Raw genomic sequence first — 18,538 nt, forward strand, 5'->3', positions numbered from 1 at the left:
CAATACGGGTCATCTACTCTGTAAGTCCTATCACCCTATGAAGTCTGAAGGTTCTTGGTCAAATGACTCTCAAGTTATTGACCGGAAATGGTTTTCCATGGTCTGGCCCATGTGACCTTAACTTTTAATAGCATGACCCCAAAATCATTAGGGGTAATTTACTCTGCATGTCCAATCATCCTGTGAAGTTTCAACATTCTGGGTCAAATGGTTCTCAAGTTATTGACAGAAATGGTTTTCCATGTTCAGGCCCCTGTGACCTTGGCCTTTGATGGAGTGACCCCAAAACAAAAACAATAGGGGTCGTCTACTCCATAAGCCCTACCATCCTATGAAGTTTGAAAGTTCTAGGTCAAATGGTTCTCCAGATATTGATTGGAAATGGCTTTCCATGTTCTGGCCCGTGACCTTGACTTTTATTAGAGTGACCCAAAAAATCAATAGGGGTTGTCTACTCTGCATGTCCAATCATCCTATGAAGTTTCAACATTTTGGGTCAAGTAGTTCTCAAGTTATTGATCGGAAATGGTTTTCCATGTTCAGACCCCTGTGATATTGACCTTTAATAGAGTGTCCCCAAAATCAAAAGGGGTCATCTACACTGCATATCCAATCATCCTATGAAGTTATTGATCGGAAATGGTTTTCCATGTTCAGGCCCCAGTGACCTTGACCTTTGATGGAATGACCCCAAAAGCAATAGGGGTCATCTACTCCATAAGCTTTACCAACCTATGAAGTTTGAAGGTTCTAGGACAAATGGAAGTGTGACTGATGGACGGGGCAAAAACATGTCTCACCCAGTGTGTGTGTGTGTGTGGGGGGGGGAGACATAACAAGAACAAGTGTCCCCTGTTGGGTGCTCAATAACAATAATCACTGTAGCAATAGGTTTTATGCTTTGTTTGTTTTGGGTTAAGCACCATTTTTCAACCGTATTTCAATTCATGTAATGGTGGGCTGTTAACATAGCCAGTGCTCCTGAATACTGCACCAGTACTAACCTGTTCTCCCCAAGTAACTTTCAACTTCTCTGTATGAACCTGAGGTCAAGACTGATTTAAGACACAATGTCTTCTATCGGATCATCACAGAGAAAATACATACCTAGCTCGGGGATAAAACTCACCACCCTAATCTGTAGATCTAGGCTCCCTTTATTGAGATATGTGGGCAGGCTGAATTAGGTTGTACAAGTAAGATTTCTATAAACATGTATATATACTTTTTCCCTGTTCAACTGTTCTAAATTAATTACAGTGAAACTCAAATTCACAAGGATGGAGCGTTTTTATTTTGAGATAACAAAAAATCGACTTTAAGTGATATTTTGTGTACAAGTTTTCAGGATAAGACTTGAAAATGTCTTTGAGATTGCCAGAATTTTGAAATTAGCTAGTTCGAGATATTGAGTTTAAACTATAAATGCATCTAAATGTAAATGCCAAGACCCAAATACAGAATAAATCCTACATATTACTTTTATCAATACAAATAGGATGTCTCTGTATTACCAACCTGCAGGAACTGTTGAGTTCCCTGTGTTATAGATGTAAAATCTTCATCACCTGCAGAAAGGCTAAAACATGTCCAAGACCGTGTTTTTCGCTTACTTTTCAACTTTTTCACAATCTTTGCCCAGAAAGCACAAACCCTGCAAGAAACAATTTTACCAATATGAATCATAAAAATACTGGATTTCACAGATTTAAGGTAGCTTTGCTGCTCAATTATGTTTACATTTATAATGCGTAGGGTTAATACTTAATTAAGTTTCCTGATATCTACTGAAGAAACACACTGCCGTGATATTTATTTCAGGAATAGGTAGAACAGAGTTGTGTCCAGCCAGATTTACAAGGTTTCTATTGAATTTTGACAAAATGCGACCAGATTGGTGTAAGTACTTATAGCAATGTGAAGAGAAAGTTTTTTCCTTCAAGATGCCGCCAGTAAGTCTATCTATTTTTGAATTTAGCAGAGAATCGGCTCTTAATCAAAATTTGAGTTTTTTTTTTGTTTCAAATCTTGCAGAAGATATTTTAAAGCGACCAGTGGGTATTTCTATGATTTTAAACAAGAGCTGTCAGTGGACAGCGCGCTTGACTATTTTCAGTGCTTGATAGTATCAAAGAAGTATAAATACACAGAATGGCAACTGGCTGTAATCTCGCGTGAGCTCGTGTCAGAGCGTGATTCGGCGTTATCTTACTAAAAACAAACATCGGCGAGCATGGAGTTACAATTTGTACCTTTAAAACTACATTTAAAATACATGTTAGCTTCTAAAACAAAATTAGTTTAATTTGAAATGGTCTTAAGACACGAAGTACACGGTTTTTTTGCCATCGAAAGAAGCGTGGTCATACAGTGATAATTATTTTACCGATGAATAATTGCTTCCGCATACAAAATAGCGCGTGGAGAAAGCGCCACTTCCGGTAAACGAGATCTCGTTTTTTTGTCACGGGAGGTTGGCGAGATTTGCTCTATATGCCTTTCAAGTTGCCAATCTATTTAATTTAATAGAAATTTAACAGACCTGTAAGTGGAAAACACGCATGAAGTTTAGAAGTATTTTGCCTACAAAATAAAGGTTTTCTCATTAAGTTAGGACATATAATGATTGTATTTAGAATGGGATTTCCAGACATGTAATTTTTAAAAAATTTGGTTTAAATTTGTATTTGAAGCCTCCAAAGTTAGCAACGCGATTTGCATCGCTGGTTATACAGTTCCCAGAAAAGTCGCAAATTAGCTATATAGCTAAATCGAGCTATAGCTAGAAATAGCTATAAAATCAACAATTATTGTTCAATTTATGTCAATATCAAATATAGAACAGTTATAATCGCATCCAAATGAATTATGAGATAAAAGACAATCACACAGAACGGAGATCTATGCAGTTTCAGTTTCAACGTTTCATGTTGCGACGTTGTTTTGTTTTTTGAGATGAGCGGGTACTCTTATTTAGTAATTTACACGCAAACTGATGACATCACATCTTAAGTTGTTCATTTGCGCGAGGAAAATCTTTAAGTATAACGAAAATCGGACGATAATGAAATTGGGACCGTCAACGATATCTGTGATCTATGTGGCAATGTTATCTCGCTAAACAGTATCGTCGGGTATCCCGTTCTCGAGCGTCACCTATTCTCGAGTTACTTCCCATTTCGCGCTGAAAGTGAGGCTATGACGCGTTTTGACATTAGGAAACCCCACTTCCATTGTAAACAAACGCTACTTTTGCACTCTAAAGAAAATGAGCAGCCTGCTGCGTATCAAGGTAAAATCATTATAACAAATACATAAACTGATGTAAAATTACCTGTTTTAACTAAACACTATTTATTCCATTTAATATTCACTCTGTATTTTATTAAACTCAACGTATTTTTCTGGTCTCTCTGCATCAGTGATGACCTACATTATGACTGCGTTACGTCACATAAAAACCACTACCGTACCGTATTATTTCTTATCTATGGAGTGGGTTCTGTGGAGTATACTGCCTTAAGACAGATGTGTGTTAGGCACATTTTTCTTTGATTTTCAGCTTCAGCCTACTTCTAAACAAGAGGGCCAAGATGGCCCTAGGTCGCTCACCTAAGAAACACACCATAACAGTGTAAAACATGTTTGACCTAGTGATTTCATGGAAACAAATATTCTGACCAATTTTCATTAAGACTGGACCAAAAAATTAGTCTCTTGTGATAAAACAAGCATTTTCTTAGATATGACCTAGTTTTTGACCCTAGATGACCCATGTTCAAACTCGACCTAGATTTTATCAAGGCAATCAGTCTGACCAAAATTCACGAAGATCAATTGAAAAATACAGCCTCTATCACATACACAAGTTTTTTCTTTGATTTGACCAAGTGACCTAGTTTTTGACCTCAGATGACCCATATTCAAATTCGACCTAGATTTCATTAAGGCAATCATCCTGACCAAATTTCATAAAAATCAATTGAAAAAAAACAGTCTCTATCGCATACACAAGATTTTTCTTTAATTTGACCTAGTGACCTAGTTTTTGACCTCAGATAACCCATATTCAAACTCAACCTAGATTTCAACAAGGCAATCACTCTGACCAAATTTCATGAAGATCAATTGAAAAATTCATCCTCTATTGCATACACAATGTCTTTCTTCGATTTGACCTAGTGACCTAGTTTTTGACCCGAGATGACCCATTTTCGAACTCGGCCTAGATTTTATCAAGGTAATCATTCTGGCTAAATTTCATGAAGATCAGTTGAAAAATACAGCCTCTATTGCATACACAAGGTTTTTCTTTGATTTGACCTAGTGACCTAGTTTTTGAACCCAGATGACCCATTTTCGAACTTGGTCTAAATTTCATCAAGGTAATCATTCTGACCAAAATTCATGAAGATCAATTGAAAAATACAGCCTCTATCGCATACACAAGGTTTTTCCTTGATTTGACCTAGTGACCTAGTTTTTGACCCCAGATGACTCATTTTCGAACTTGGCCTAGATTTCATCAAGGTTATCATTCTGACCAAGTTTCATGAAGATCAGTTGAAAAATACAGCCTCTATCGCATACACAAGCTAAATGTTGACAGACAGACGACAGACAGACGACAGACGACAGACAGACGACAGACGCCGGACATCGAGCGATCAGAAAAACTCACCTGAGCATTGCTCAGGTGAGCTAAAAAGCTGTCTTACGTCAGTATTCTCCCACCAGCATGACTAATGCATATAACCTGGTGAAGGACAGGGGTGTCTCTGTATACATGGCTGCTAAATTACATGGTGTCCCAACTTCAACCTTGCGTGATAGAGTTGACAATAGAGTCTCTATTGAAACTGTTAAGTCTGGACCAGAGCCAGTGTTAACCTTAGAGGAAGAAGCCAAACTTTGTGCTCATCTGAAGGAGTTAGCAGAGGTAGGTTATGGATATACCCGTGCTGAAACAATAGCATTAGCCTCTGACTATGCAGTTGCACTTGGAAAAAGAAATGTTGACAATCCCTTCAGCATGAAATGGTTTTATGGTTTCATGAAGAGGTGGCCGGAGCTGAATGTAGTTCGTCCGTCTAGTTTGTCAGAGCAACGTGCAAAGTGTGCCAGTGATACATGTATTTACAATTATTTCTGTGAACTTAACAGAATAGTCAGCAAGTATGCCCTAAGTGATAAACCACAGAATATCTATAACATTGACGAAAAGGGTATCAATACGGAATTTAAACCACCTAATGTAGTTGCAGGTAAAGCATCCAAGCCACAAGCTATCATGGCTGAACGTTCAAAAACTGTGACTGTCATTGGTGGAGGAAATGCTTTGGGCCAGAGTATTCCACCATTTTTTGTCTTTCCAGGGAAAGACTTGTAGATGGTCTTATGGACGGTAAAACTCCAGGCGCTGATGGTGTTATGACCAAAACAGGCTGGTCAAATACTGATGTGTTTAGAAAATATCTTAAAGATCACTTTGTTAAGTTTGTTCAGGGTAGAGATATGTCTGATACTATTCTTGTTCTTTATGACGGTCACAGAAGCCATCTGTCTGTTGATCTGATTGAATGGGCCCAAGATAATAACATTGTTCTGTTTGTTTTGCCACCACACACATCCCATGTCCTTCAGCCAATGGATATTGGTTGTTTCGGACCTCTTCAACTGAAGTACAGTCAAGAGTGTACCACTTTTGCACGTCTTAACCACAGGGTCGTAACCAGGTATGATGTGTGTGGTCTTGCATGCAAAGCCTATGCAGCCGCTTTGAACCCCATTAACCTACAGTCTGCATTTAAAAAAGCAGGTATCTTCCCCCTGTTGGATGGTAAGACCATGTGTGAGTCTCTGGGTACTAAAACAAAACCTTCAATGCTTTATAGTTGTACAGAAAATGATAAGGATATAGCTTTACCAAACAATGAGCATAATGAAACTTCAGTTAATGACACAAATGGTGGTAAGGATGAAGCCTTGCAGGTACCTGAACAGTTTTTTAGTAAACATAAAGGTGTTGTAGTTCAGAAGGTAACTAAAAAAAGAAGAAATGTTAACAATATTGTTGGTGGAAAGGCACTTGAAGGTGACACTGTTGAAAAACTAATGAAGTACCACCAAGAATCTGTAAAGCAAAAACCCCATGAATGTAAATCTGTAAAATCAAAACAATCTGTAAAACAAAAGAAGGTTTCAAAAAAGTTGAGCAAACCTTTCACTGATTTGTCACAGACTGCATGCAAACCACTTCCAGGACCATCACATATAAATTTAGCCTGTGATAGCAGTTCTGTTGCAAGTAACTCTCAGACTGACTCATCTGATGAATCTGAGGTTTGCTGTGTATGTAAACATTTTTATGTACCTCGTGAATTAAGAGATGGAACTCTGTGCATTACCCAGTGGGCCCAGTGTGATGTATGTGATCACTGGGTTCACTTGAAATACTGTACTCCTGTGAGAGTTGTAAGGAAAAATACTGAATTCAAGTGTAAATGTTGTTTGTAAAGTATATAATATGAAATGTGTGCATCAGAAATAAAATATTAATAGGTCAAACATCACTAGGTTAATTATCGTATTTTAATCTGAAACAAATTTGCATTTCCAGTACTGTATGGTATAGCATTTTACAGATCTATAAATAGCTCGAGAACAGGTGACGCCATTTTGGAAGCTGATTGTAAACATGCCTTTACAGTTCATGTGTTCCTGGTCTGAAATTCGAATAAGGCATGCTTTTTGTGGTCTATAATAAGAAATCAGATATTATATGATTGTCTGAACTAGAAGGTAAGCGTACTGTTGCATTGTTTATGTTGCTGTTCGGAGTTTGTTTGTTAGATTAACGAGAACTGGTAACGCCAGGATAGGGACATGATTTTGTGAAATTGTCTTTGACTGCCTAATTCAATGGATTCGATGATTATCATTTTTGCATACGATTTTCGGCTAGATTTATCTAGACAGCTAACCCGAGACTTTCTTTGGCGTATTTTTTCCCCGTATTTGTGTCGCGGAAACATATTACTAATGAAAATTTACTTATTTGAGACAAGTGACAGCTTACCTAGAACATCGATTAAGTTCCATCGCATTTAAATATTTCAGAATATTTTCTGTTAAATGCATAGTATTCGTTAGATGATGAAAGAATGCGTGAAAGTCGTCTGAACTTTCTTTATGATCGCCCGACGCCATTTCGCCTTGAATAAATTATGTCAAGTGACGTGACATGTCCGTATACATATAGGCTATATTACCAATAAAAGAAATTGTTCCTTGTGGTTATAACACACTAAATAGTTGTTGTTCTTTATTCTATATGAAACTGACCCATTTCCAATGACCGCAGCACACATCAGGACCCATTTTAAATTTCTGTAACTTACATTTTCTTGAAGAATATTGTCAGTGCTAACTAAAAATCAAAAGAAAAGTGGGGGTCATGTTTGATGCAAGAAAAATAATTTCAGTCAAACACACAAACTGCAAAATCAGCTAAAAAATGAGACCCCAATTTATACTGGTGGTGTATGATCTAAGTTTCCATGAAAAATTTTGTCATGTTGTTATTTCATTATGAAAATGCTACCTACATGTCAAGCATAGATCTGTCATGTGATTTTAGCAAAAAAATTGCAAAGAAAATAAGGAAAATAGCCCTACAGAGCAAAAAAACTGAGGACTATTTGTGTCCGCCATTATGCGACTACCATTTTTTTTCGCGCCATTTTTCTATTTAGTGTCTGTATGCCTATAAGAAAAACTTTTTTCTCTGACAGTGTGCCAGTTTCATTTGAAATGTACAAGAAACCCAAATGCATGAAGAAATACAATGTTTTAGCTTGATATCACCAGTTTCCAAGTTTTTACGGCATTTTCAGTACCATAAGACAAAGCATCAGATTTTGTCAAAAATAGCTGTTGCGACATAATTTTTAAGCAGTTACCCTAAATTCAGCCTTGTTTTGCCCTGTTTTGACATTTTCTACTCTGATCTGCATGCAAATTACACATTTAAACTGTTATATATGTTCACTTTTACCTCTGATGGCCAGAAAATAGCAATCAGTAGCCTATAAATATGCAGTTTTTGAAAAAAATACACCCAAAACAGTGAAAATGTGATATTTTTGGGGTTTATCCTCATTTTCAACAAAATTGCAATTAATTTATCATTTTCTATCAAATTCTAATCAAACTAGCCCATTCCCACCATCATCTGGCCAGATTTCATTTTTACCAATGTCATCTTATAGGTTATAACACACTAAATAGTTGTTGTTCTTTATTCTATATGAAACTGACCCATTTCCAATGACCGCAGCACACATCAGACCCATTTTAAATTTCTGTAACTTACATTTTCTTGAAGAATATTGTCAGTGCTAACTAAAAATCAAAAGAAAAGTGGGGGTCATGTTTGATGCAAGAAAAATAATTTCAGTCAAACACACAAACTGCAAAATCAGCTAAAAAATGAGACCCCAAATTATACTGGTGGTGTATGATCTAAGTTTCCATGAAAAATTTTGTCATGTTGTTATTTCATTATGAAAATGCTACCTACATGTCAAGCATAGATCTGTCATGTGATTTTAGCAAAAAAATTGCAAAGAAAATAAGGAAAATAGCCCTACAGAGCAAAAAAACTGAGGACTATTTGTGTCCGCCATTATGCGACTACCATTTTTTTTCGCGCCATTTTTCTATTTAGTGTCTGTATGCCTTGTTTCATATAAAATTCAGCTACTTCAGACCAATTTTGTTACAGTTTCTAGATTTTCACTCCGTCGTGGACCTATTTTCCACAAGATATCCATACATTTGCTTCAAGAAAACGAAAAGAAAAAGGGGTGTTGAATTGTATGCAGTGAAATGCAAGTCAACTGAAGTCTGGTACCCTCATATTGCCGCATTTCAGAAAGCGGTCCGCAGAATAAACACCCTACTTTCGTTTTCAAGTAAACGGAAAAAATAGGATCTATTTATTAGGGACTTCTTTCGACTACACCACGGAAGCACATTTTGGAACAAATTACTGCATTATAACCTATAGGCCTAACTAAACTAAAGGAACCACCAGCGTGGGAGCCATCTGGTCTAGTCGCGTAATGGCTGCCAGGTATTTGAACACTAATTTTTCACTTGGCATGGCAACAGAGGTCTAAACTGAGTCTAGTTTCTGTTTAAATTTCATTGTGGATGTATTTTTGACATTTTGGTTGGAAAAATGGGAAAGCAGGTTGTATTTGGTGAAGTCAAGCTCAATTTTAGTATGAGTAGTACTTCCAGGTCACAGCAGTGTGATTTTGATGTCAGTTTACAGTAAGCAAATGTGACCAGAGAAATCTCTCTTAGAAGATACATGACCCCTACTTTTCTCTTCATTTTATATCAGTTTTATCATAACTATTTAAAATGAGGTAAGCATTTGTTCTCTGAAATGGGTCTAGCTATGTTTGTTAGCTCTTTGAAAAAGGTCAGTTTTATATAGAATGTATAGGGAAAACTATTTAGGCTATTGTGACATATACCCAAACTCCAGGTCAGGCACTGCTATTGATTTTTCCATAGGCTTCCATTATAAGAAATGACTGTCACTTCACCCCAAAATTGCGAGCTGACAATTAAAATGTGATTCTTTTAATAAGATTAACATGTCAGACACTAAAAAGTAGTCATTTAAATTTTTTTAGTAATTTAAACTGATCCAATTTTTACAATTTCTCTTCAAACACATTTATCCCCTTTGTTGACAGGCATATGGAGGCCAAATGCCCACTGACACCTACTATTTTAAAAAAGACAATTAAAAAGTCAGGCATTCAGTCAGACACATTCCAAATTTCACAGAAAACATTGTATTGATTGATTTTGACACAAATTTTGTGATTGTTAATATTACCTTTTTATCCAATCAGCTTATGTCTCATTAACTCTTACAGGTTTCCCTGCTGAAGAAGCTTTCTGGCAATAGCAATATACAGTAGACTGAAGTCTTCAACATGACTACCAGCTCTTGCAAATCTGATTAGCTGTGAAACATAAATCCCATAATATATGGCACGGAGAACACCTCCATCAAGGTGAGGAAAATTGACAATATCAAAATGAAAGTCATCTCTCTTATCATATATTTTTGTACATATAATACCATTTAAAGGAGAGATGTAAATCTAAAAACGAAGCATTAGTATTATCATCATTGTTAACTTTTGTTAACTGAAGCTGGCTAGGATATATAAAAGCAACCATTGGAGCAAAGTACGGATTAACCATCTTTGATATATCGTCCAGATGGTGTGAAGTGCTGGTAAAGGCATTGAAGACATCTGCCTTCGTATCTGGCGATAAACTTAACATAAAATCTCTTTCATAGCAATGTAAAAATAAGTCTGCAACAAGTGACGTGCACTACGTTCCTATGGGAATACCAGTAACCTGTCAGCCAAACCTGACAAAAATGTTGTCTAATAAAAAAGGAGACGGTCTGACAAACAGCGTCACAAGTCCACATTTTGTAACGTTTAACAATACTACTAGCAAAAGAATAATGCTCTGTCATAATTACAAGCCAAAACATGTATTTATATTTGCTCTCTCTCGCCACTGCAGTTCTATTTATGACACGACAAAGGAAGACAACACATAAGCTGGATTGAACATGTCTGACTCTTGTAGAGCCAGACGATTTATTAAAAGGCTCACATTGATACCAAAAGTTACTAAATATTAAACCGGGTCAAGTTTTCCGTCTATTTCAATTTCCTATTTGTTGCTTTTAGTGTTTTTTTTTTGTTTATCTGTGTTGGGTGAGTTATCGTTCTTGAGCTCATTCATGTAGATCTCACTCCCGCGTTTTTACCTGAGTTGTCACCTGGGTAAGTTTCTACACAGTCTTTGTTGACCACGGAGCTTGTCAGATGATTTGGTCATTCAGTTTGTTGGTCGTGGCTACATATATCTTTGTGGAAGGGTTCTGTGATACTTCAGGTTCGCTTCTATTTGTCTTTAATGTATTTCTTGTAAATAATGTTCACAAATGAGTTATGCTTTATTTGTTAAAATGATAATTATTACGTAACATATATGTACTCTGTCATGTACATTTTGAATTCAAGATTGTATCATTGTTTTATATTTGTATGTACATGTATTTTGTAACTGTTGAATAACCTTGATCACTAAGTGTTTTATTTACCTTTTATTTAAGTGACTAGGCCGCTGATCACAATATACATGTAGGAGTAATATTTTGTAATTGTATTACCCGTAAATATTTGACTAGTATATATGCAGTGTTTATAACTATAGGTATACATGTATTTGAAGCTCTTTGGTTATGAATGTGTGTTTTGTTACAGGGCTTCTTATTTGAATACATCTCAACCACAGTACAGATCAGTTGTTGTAGTTCTTAGAACCCGTACCGCTGAATACAAGCTGGAGCCCAGTGACTTTCTACTAATTAAATAATACCACATAAAATTAATACGTGATGTATTACATGACTGACTTGAAGCTGGACAAGCCGAAAGTCCAAAATCAGTCCAACCAAAGAGGCGAGAGAGGGCAAGGTAAACAATGTGTTAAAATAATTTGACTAGGTGTGCTGACTAGAAACCATCATTATGGAGAACCAAAATGAAGTAGCAATAGTAGAAAGATTAACAGACTATGCGATCAATAAGTAACGTGTGCTTTGCGCACACTGGAATAAAGAATGCATATGCCTATGTGAGAGGTGCACAATAATGATACATAAGAACGAAATTCGTAAATATAGATACAAGTGAGACAAGAATACACAAGTGCTGACGATGCTGTCCTGTGTGACCATACCCCAATGATCACAGTTAACAAGCAATGAACTTACAATAAACGTCATTGTACTCAGATCGAAATAAATGGATTGCATAAGGTACAAGGTAAAACAATGATGTCACATAAGATGCAAGGTACACAGTAGCTATACAACACATGTGATGTGACAAAGATACTATGTGAGCAAAAACTGATAATACTTTTTGGCAAAAAAATTCATCAGGGTACATATGCGATCCGTAACAAAAATCCGTACTAAAGTTTTCTGTCAGTACAACCCCAATGTTCACTTGCACTGAACAACGTAAAACCTGTTCACATGAACAACGATAACGTATGATTGGTGAAAGTACAGTTTGTGTCGGCAGTAACATGACATGGCACAAATTAAGTTTGATAAACTGCAAACCAGAAATCTGGGGTCATATACAATTAAGAAATTTAGTAAAATTGTATATGTATTAACTGACTACATAAGACGGTCAATAATAAACATAGGAACATCTAAAAGTTTGCTGATATAAGCATATATATATAGAGATAAAACAAAAGAATGCGGTGCTGACCAAAATTTAAGTAAATGTGACAACCTTTACAACTACCAGTGTTTATAGTTACTTCGTGAACAGTGATAAACATACAAAAAGTAAATCGTTAAAGAAAGACTTCGACTTTGCTGACGTACTTATTCAAGCCAGTTGGCAAGATCCCGCCCACTGGAGCAGTTCAGCAGACGTCGGAGGGCACCCACAGGAGAAAATATCTCACTAGAAAATAGAAATGGAAAAATGTAGTTGCACTTTCAAATCTATAGATTCGCTTACTGTGTACATGCTTTAGAAAATGTAAATTATCTCAGATTCTAATTCTGATAATGATTAAGAAATTCTCAATTCTGAGGGCAGTTCCTACAATTAATCACCTTGCTCATGAAAATCAGCCTTTAGAATTAGGATTTTTCTTAACATAATTACTAGATGGTCAAACAAGACATTAATTTGTTAAAATAACACTTTGAATAGACGACAACTACCGATTCACTAAAATTTGTTCAAACATGTAAACAAAGGCACAACATACAGAGATGTTCAGCTCATCTAAGGCATTGAAAACGACATCCTATGTTATTGGTCTTACCAAGTGGTATAGTCAATGTAAACAATTACCACTCCTGCATAATGCTGGCCCAAAACTACTCTTTTCTTTTCATTCAAGATACGCCTTTGCTGACTCCTTAAAGCCATCATATTAAGAAAAGGTTACTAGTTACTAGCAATATAATACTGGCTCAAAACCCACTTCTCAATTATAATAAAAAAGGGTCATCTGGTGAAAGTTAATACAAACTAAGCCAAAGTCGGCGTTGAAGTATTTCAACACTTACAAACTAGCATCTAAAGTTATATATTAATTGATGATGGATACCGGTACTTACATTCGAAGCTTGATTATCTCTTTTACCTTCAAGTTTGTTTCTTTTGAGATGCAGTGCATCTAACCCACTTCACCAAATTTCAGTTATGTCAAAACACATTACTAGAATTTGGTACATAAGCCCAATGTAAATATTTTTAAGGTGTAAGGGGAGTCCCTTTCACAAAAAAAAAACGTCGTCTGCATCCTTCTGGAAATGGTACCTTAACAATCTCTTTAAGTCTTGTTGCATTATCCTGACTGCTTTTAACTTAGCCTGTGATATGCTACATGTGATATCAGCATTATTTTCACATCCCTTAAGATGATTCTACTGCTTCCTTAGAATGCAGCCTAAATTCTAAACTAAAGAAGAAATTGCTACCCGAATAAAGCAATTATTAAAATAATTTGAAGATCATAATTATACGCATTTTTTAGTTTTTAAAAAATGAATAAATAAATATCTATATACATGTATTTAATTTTTTACTTTGACCGCCTTAGTAAATGATTGTTGCTTTTGTACATTACTAAATCATTAAATTAAACATGCAAAATTTAACATATATTGCTTATATTTTTGTTTTGTTTTTGTTTGAAAGACAACAACTTCTCATTCAGTTTGTCTCATATAGCTTATATAGGATTTTGTTCGTTGGGTTTGATAATAAATTGCATCGGTTGATCTGTGACCCTCATGTTGAGGGCTGTTTGTACATTGTGTTAATGTAATTACTATCTTGTGCTGGTATTTCTTAAAAACATGCCATCTTGGCTCCCCGGGTCATTTGCAATGACGCTTTTGGCTACCTTTATATGTTGGCCGCTGTCGCAGTGAGCCGCTGTCGCATTGTCCTATGATGGGACATTATATTGTTGTGGTACCTCTGCAGCCATCTGCAATGTCCATTTATGCACTATGTGCTTTCGTAGTGGCTGGCCCATATTCATATAGATTGCTCAAAAACTAATATATCTGCCTCTACAATTGGCAGCGATTGTTATTTCTTCCATATTGTAATTCGTATATACATGTACATTGGTGTTGGCACTGATTGTTATTAATACCGCACTGTACATAGTACATGTTGTCACACGCCAAGTGCCTGTGTAGCAGCAAGGGAACAGTAAGGAAACTTTCAAAACAAGAAAATGCATTTAGGTTGTTCAATTTTAGGAAAAACTATTATCGAAGAACACATTCGCCATCATCTGAAACTACATTGGGCAGTATTGTTACTTTATTGATCCTTTGTCAAAAGAGGTTGGGTAAAAGATACATTTCACAGGAATATATTTTCACGCCTTTAAGATGGAGTGTGTTCAAAGGTACTTAGGACTGAAATTTGGATTGATGTGCTATAAATGTAAATACATTGCGTTTGGACATACCAGGATGTACATTATGATGACTGATACCTGACATATCGGGGTGTGTGTTAGGTAGCTAACATATAAGTTATCTTAGCTTGTATACTAGATGTTATTGTTGTTCCAACGTTTAGTCGTTACATAAAAGTTTAATTCAATTTGGAATATTCATACATAGTTTTCTATATATATAACTGTAAGAAACAAATACTGTTAATTAATACAATTATACAGAATTTAATAACAATACATGTACGTACATAGGTAATGTCTTGTTACTTATATTTATATAGAATGTAATTACAATACGTACTTAGGTAGCTTCTGGTAGATCTACCTAGTACTTTACATGTATGCATTTCTCTCAAGCAAATGTTCTTTTTCGATAAGAGCAATCAGTTTGACTTTAATAAGACTATGTGGTAGAGTATTATATAAAGCTGAGAAATCATATGTACTAATAGATGAAATTAAGTAGTTTTTGATTTGAATTTTGTCAAGTATGTCTCCGCCTTTCTTAACAGACAAGAATAGATCTATCCCAGAATTCTCATATAATTATCACAGTACCTTTTCACATATTCTTTGACAGCAGTGAGGCAGGATGTTAAACGTTTGGAAATATTAGTATGAGTACATAAACTAGAATCTGAAATGAAACGAGCCTTATAAGGTTGTTTATGTAATTTGGGAATCCAGTACATAGTAGGTATCCTGCTTGTCATTAACCATAACTCCAACAGAGGAATCATCAGTAATATGTTTAGCAACAGTATCATGCTCATTGGATGGAGTCTCAGCGTATGACCTGGTAATAGTTAATTCATTCTTTGAAATATTTATATATAGTAAGTTACAGCCTGGGAAGCCGTTGATAATATTCGTGCTTTGTCAGAAGAAATCATACCTAATATCTATGCATTAAAGATCCCACTTAATTTGCGCTAATTAGTGTTAATTGGCATTCATCGAGTTTCTGATATTATCAATTTGCAGGTAGTAAAAAGTTAGAAAATGCCAGACTGGATTTCCAGGCTAAGTAAGTCGTATTGGAATTACTGAAAAAATATTCCGAAGAAAAAGAAATCGATTGTTAATCAAATCTCCAGTGAAGTATTCTACGAACATTTGAGTAACATTAATGTAAATGTAGACGAACATGGCGACTTTGAGAATATCAACTTTGATCAATGAGATGCTTAACGCGCCGAATTCAGATATTGAAATTGAGAAAGCAATTAAATTGTAAAATAATAATAAGTCATCCTCAATATTTGATAACATTTTAGATGAGTATCTTAGGAATGCCCATCCCAGCATGTTACCAGTATTCTGCCATCTATTCAACGTTATTTTAGAATCTGGCATCTTCCCAAAAGTATGGAGTAAAGTCATAATTTTACCATAAAGAACAAACGTGATGTCAGTGACCCTGGTAATTACAGAGGGATAACCATATTGAGTTGCTTTGGTAAACTTCTCACTTCTCTATTGAACAATAGGTTAAACAATTTTCTAGAAGTTAACAATGTTTTATGTGAAGAGCAAGCTGGGTTCAGAAAACATTATAGTACTCTTGACATATATTTTCCTTGAAAATGTTGATAGTTATATATTTAGTAACAACAAAAATGTTCTGTGCTTTTATAGATTACCATAAAGCCTTCGAGTCTGTCAATCGTATAGCTTTGTGGTGTAAAATCTTAAATTACAACGAGGATGGTTTTTGCTTTGAAATTATCTTTAATATTTATGAAAAGACAAAATGTTGTGTTAACTCAAACGATACATTGTCAGAATTTAAAACTGGGAAAAAACAGGGCGAAAACCTATCCTCTTTCAAGATTTAGCGTCTCATTTCTTAATGGGGGATTTTAAGGCAAAATTTGCAGCAAAACTTGATGTGAGTTTTTCCGTTTTGACGTTACAATCTCTTCTCTGACGTTTTAAGCGTCAATCTTATTTCGCTGAATTTTATACCATTGAGTTGCATTTTCTGCATGCAAAATGACAATTATTTTGTATTTTTCATTTATATGACATTCATAATACAAGAAAGGAAAAATGCCGAGAGCGCTCGAAACTTGGCGTTGCGCGAAAAGTGACGTCAGGGACCATGTTTTTGACGCAATAGCACAAAAAAAAATCCTCGAACAGTATGGCGACAAAATAAAATCGGCACTCAATCGCATATATCCTGAATTTTGTACAGTATAAATTTCAGGACAATATTCGGCAAAGAAATGGGGCGCATTTTACCTTAATCAACATGTGACGTTGACATAAGTATAAAGACGTTAATAAAACTGGCGCACGTTATGAAAAAAAAAAAAATAAATAAACACAACGATTCTTTAAACGATAATTTTATTTTATTGGTGTCTTGAGCAGTGGCAAACATTTCCTACACAATGCCAAGGTTCTGGCATCGGGATCCATGTACAGTCCCGCATGTAGCGACGTCGCCGCCAGTGCAAAGTTTTCCTGGAGGAAAGAACAAATACTTTTCTCATGTTTGACATAGCTGTTTTTTGTTGTTTTTTTTTTTAAAAATCGAAACTTCGTTAACGCGGAGTTTGATATTATACGTATTATGTTTCGGCCACATGAAAATTATGACAAATGAAACACCGCCGTCTGCTCCTGAAAATTTTGCTCAATCTCTTTAAAATATATTTTTTATACTTTACTTGGATAGTTTACAAACTGGTTAATATGCTATAAAAAAATTCAAAAGGATTACTAGATTAAGAAAAAACGATAACTTTCACAAAATATAACTCATAATATTTTATAGAACTTTATGATTGTACCTCGAAAAAGTGTTACGGTTGATGTACAAATCAATCGGTTCAACCATGCTTAAACTGGCATCAGCCTTTCGAGTAATCACTATATATATGCAATAGAATCCTCTTGAAAAACATGTTCTGTTATACCTGACGACTGTTGAGATGAGACTACTGTTTGATCCACTAAATCCGTAAAATTGTGGCTTCATTTTACACTATAAGCCAGACCTTATCAGCGTTATACGAACATTTTTCCTACCGCACAAAATATAATTAAATCATGTTGAGATGAGCCCCGTGACATTTATGATTATGGGCGCATTCGGCATACAAACCCGTGTAACTCTGACTAGATCACCCGAGTTTACCTGAGTGACACGAGTAACATTTGTAGTCTGAACGCTTTATCGAGTAACTTAAAATGGCGGAGAACGTTACCAGTAGTATAGGCGTCGGTTTGGGGCCACGACTGCGCATGCGTGAGAATGACGTCATGCGCGGCGGCCATTTTGAATTCTATTTTAAGAATGACATCATCTTTCTATTTTAAGAATGACTTCACTCTGCTATTTATATCTCCCAGATGTATATAGAGCTGACTTATATACCTATCTAGGGCGTGATCGCGCACATTGAGGGTCAGGTGCTCAGCCCTAGACGGGGAGATAACATGAAAACAAAAAACTATATATCAATAATGTTTAATTAATAATCATATAGATTTATCTATAACGTAATATACATAGTATGGTAATCAAAGAACTTATTCATGATAAGCAAAATATTTATTATATTTTTAATTAAAACCATTAAGCTTTATTTAAGATAGCTACGTTAGAAGTAACGTTAACTGAAAATAAAGTATTACTTTCTTGCTTACGATGTTTCCTCCTTGGCGTCCACTGACCAAATGACTCCAATCATAAGTGTAATAGTCCTAAATGCGCATGCTCGGACCTGTTTTTACAATGACTTCATAAGCTATATTTAGATAAGGTCATGGGTGCATCAAACGTGATCATGGTCAGACTGTCTAGCGTGTGTTGATTTAAGGCCGGATAGACGGACAATAAAAAGTAAACATGTCAAAGTTAATCCCTTTAAAGTCGCCACAACGTCTG

At 35.6% G+C, this 18,538-nt stretch overlaps 2 protein-coding genes across 3 annotated transcripts in view; one reads left to right on the forward strand and one right to left on the reverse strand.

Annotated features, from left to right (window-relative positions):
* Window positions 1-7,236, reverse strand: part of LOC123523030 (F-box only protein 22-like) — a 21,958-nt gene extending 14,722 nt beyond the window's left edge. The window contains exons 1-2 of the mRNA XM_045300614.2: window positions 7,079-7,236; window positions 1,519-1,654 (exon numbers count right to left, since the gene is read on the reverse strand). Of these exons, the coding sequence (XP_045156549.2) occupies window positions 1,519-1,654; window positions 7,079-7,209 (267 nt within the window). The 5' untranslated portion in view covers window positions 7,210-7,236. The remainder of the gene's footprint in view (window positions 1-1,518; window positions 1,655-7,078) is intronic.
* On the forward strand, window positions 4,710-14,783 carry LOC123523029 (uncharacterized). Of its 2 annotated transcripts, none has more exons than XM_053549402.1 (3): window positions 4,710-6,801; window positions 9,960-10,100; window positions 11,379-14,783. In XM_053549402.1, exon 1 carries the CDS (start codon window positions 5,398-5,400, stop codon window positions 6,514-6,516), a length of 1,119 nt encoding a protein of 372 aa, XP_053405377.1. In that variant the 5' UTR covers window positions 4,710-5,397; the 3' UTR covers window positions 6,517-6,801; window positions 9,960-10,100; window positions 11,379-14,783. The 2 variants fall into 2 exon arrangements, 1 of the variants encoding a protein (XP_053405377.1); XR_006681029.2 differs by lacking the exon at window positions 4,710-6,801 and adding an exon at window positions 7,517-9,136.
* Window positions 14,784-18,538: the final 3,755 nt, after the last annotated feature.

The sequence above is a fragment of the Mercenaria mercenaria genome, chromosome 8 (genome assembly GCF_021730395.1).
Source record: "Mercenaria mercenaria strain notata chromosome 8, MADL_Memer_1, whole genome shotgun sequence".
Lineage (NCBI taxonomy): Eukaryota > Metazoa > Mollusca > Bivalvia > Venerida > Veneridae > Mercenaria > Mercenaria mercenaria.

Bases quoted from the DNA above. Each gene is read 5' to 3' on its own strand.
- LOC123523029 (XM_053549402.1), top strand. From the start codon at position 5,398: ATGGACGGTAAAACTCCAGGCGCTGATGGTGTTATGACCAAAACAGGC.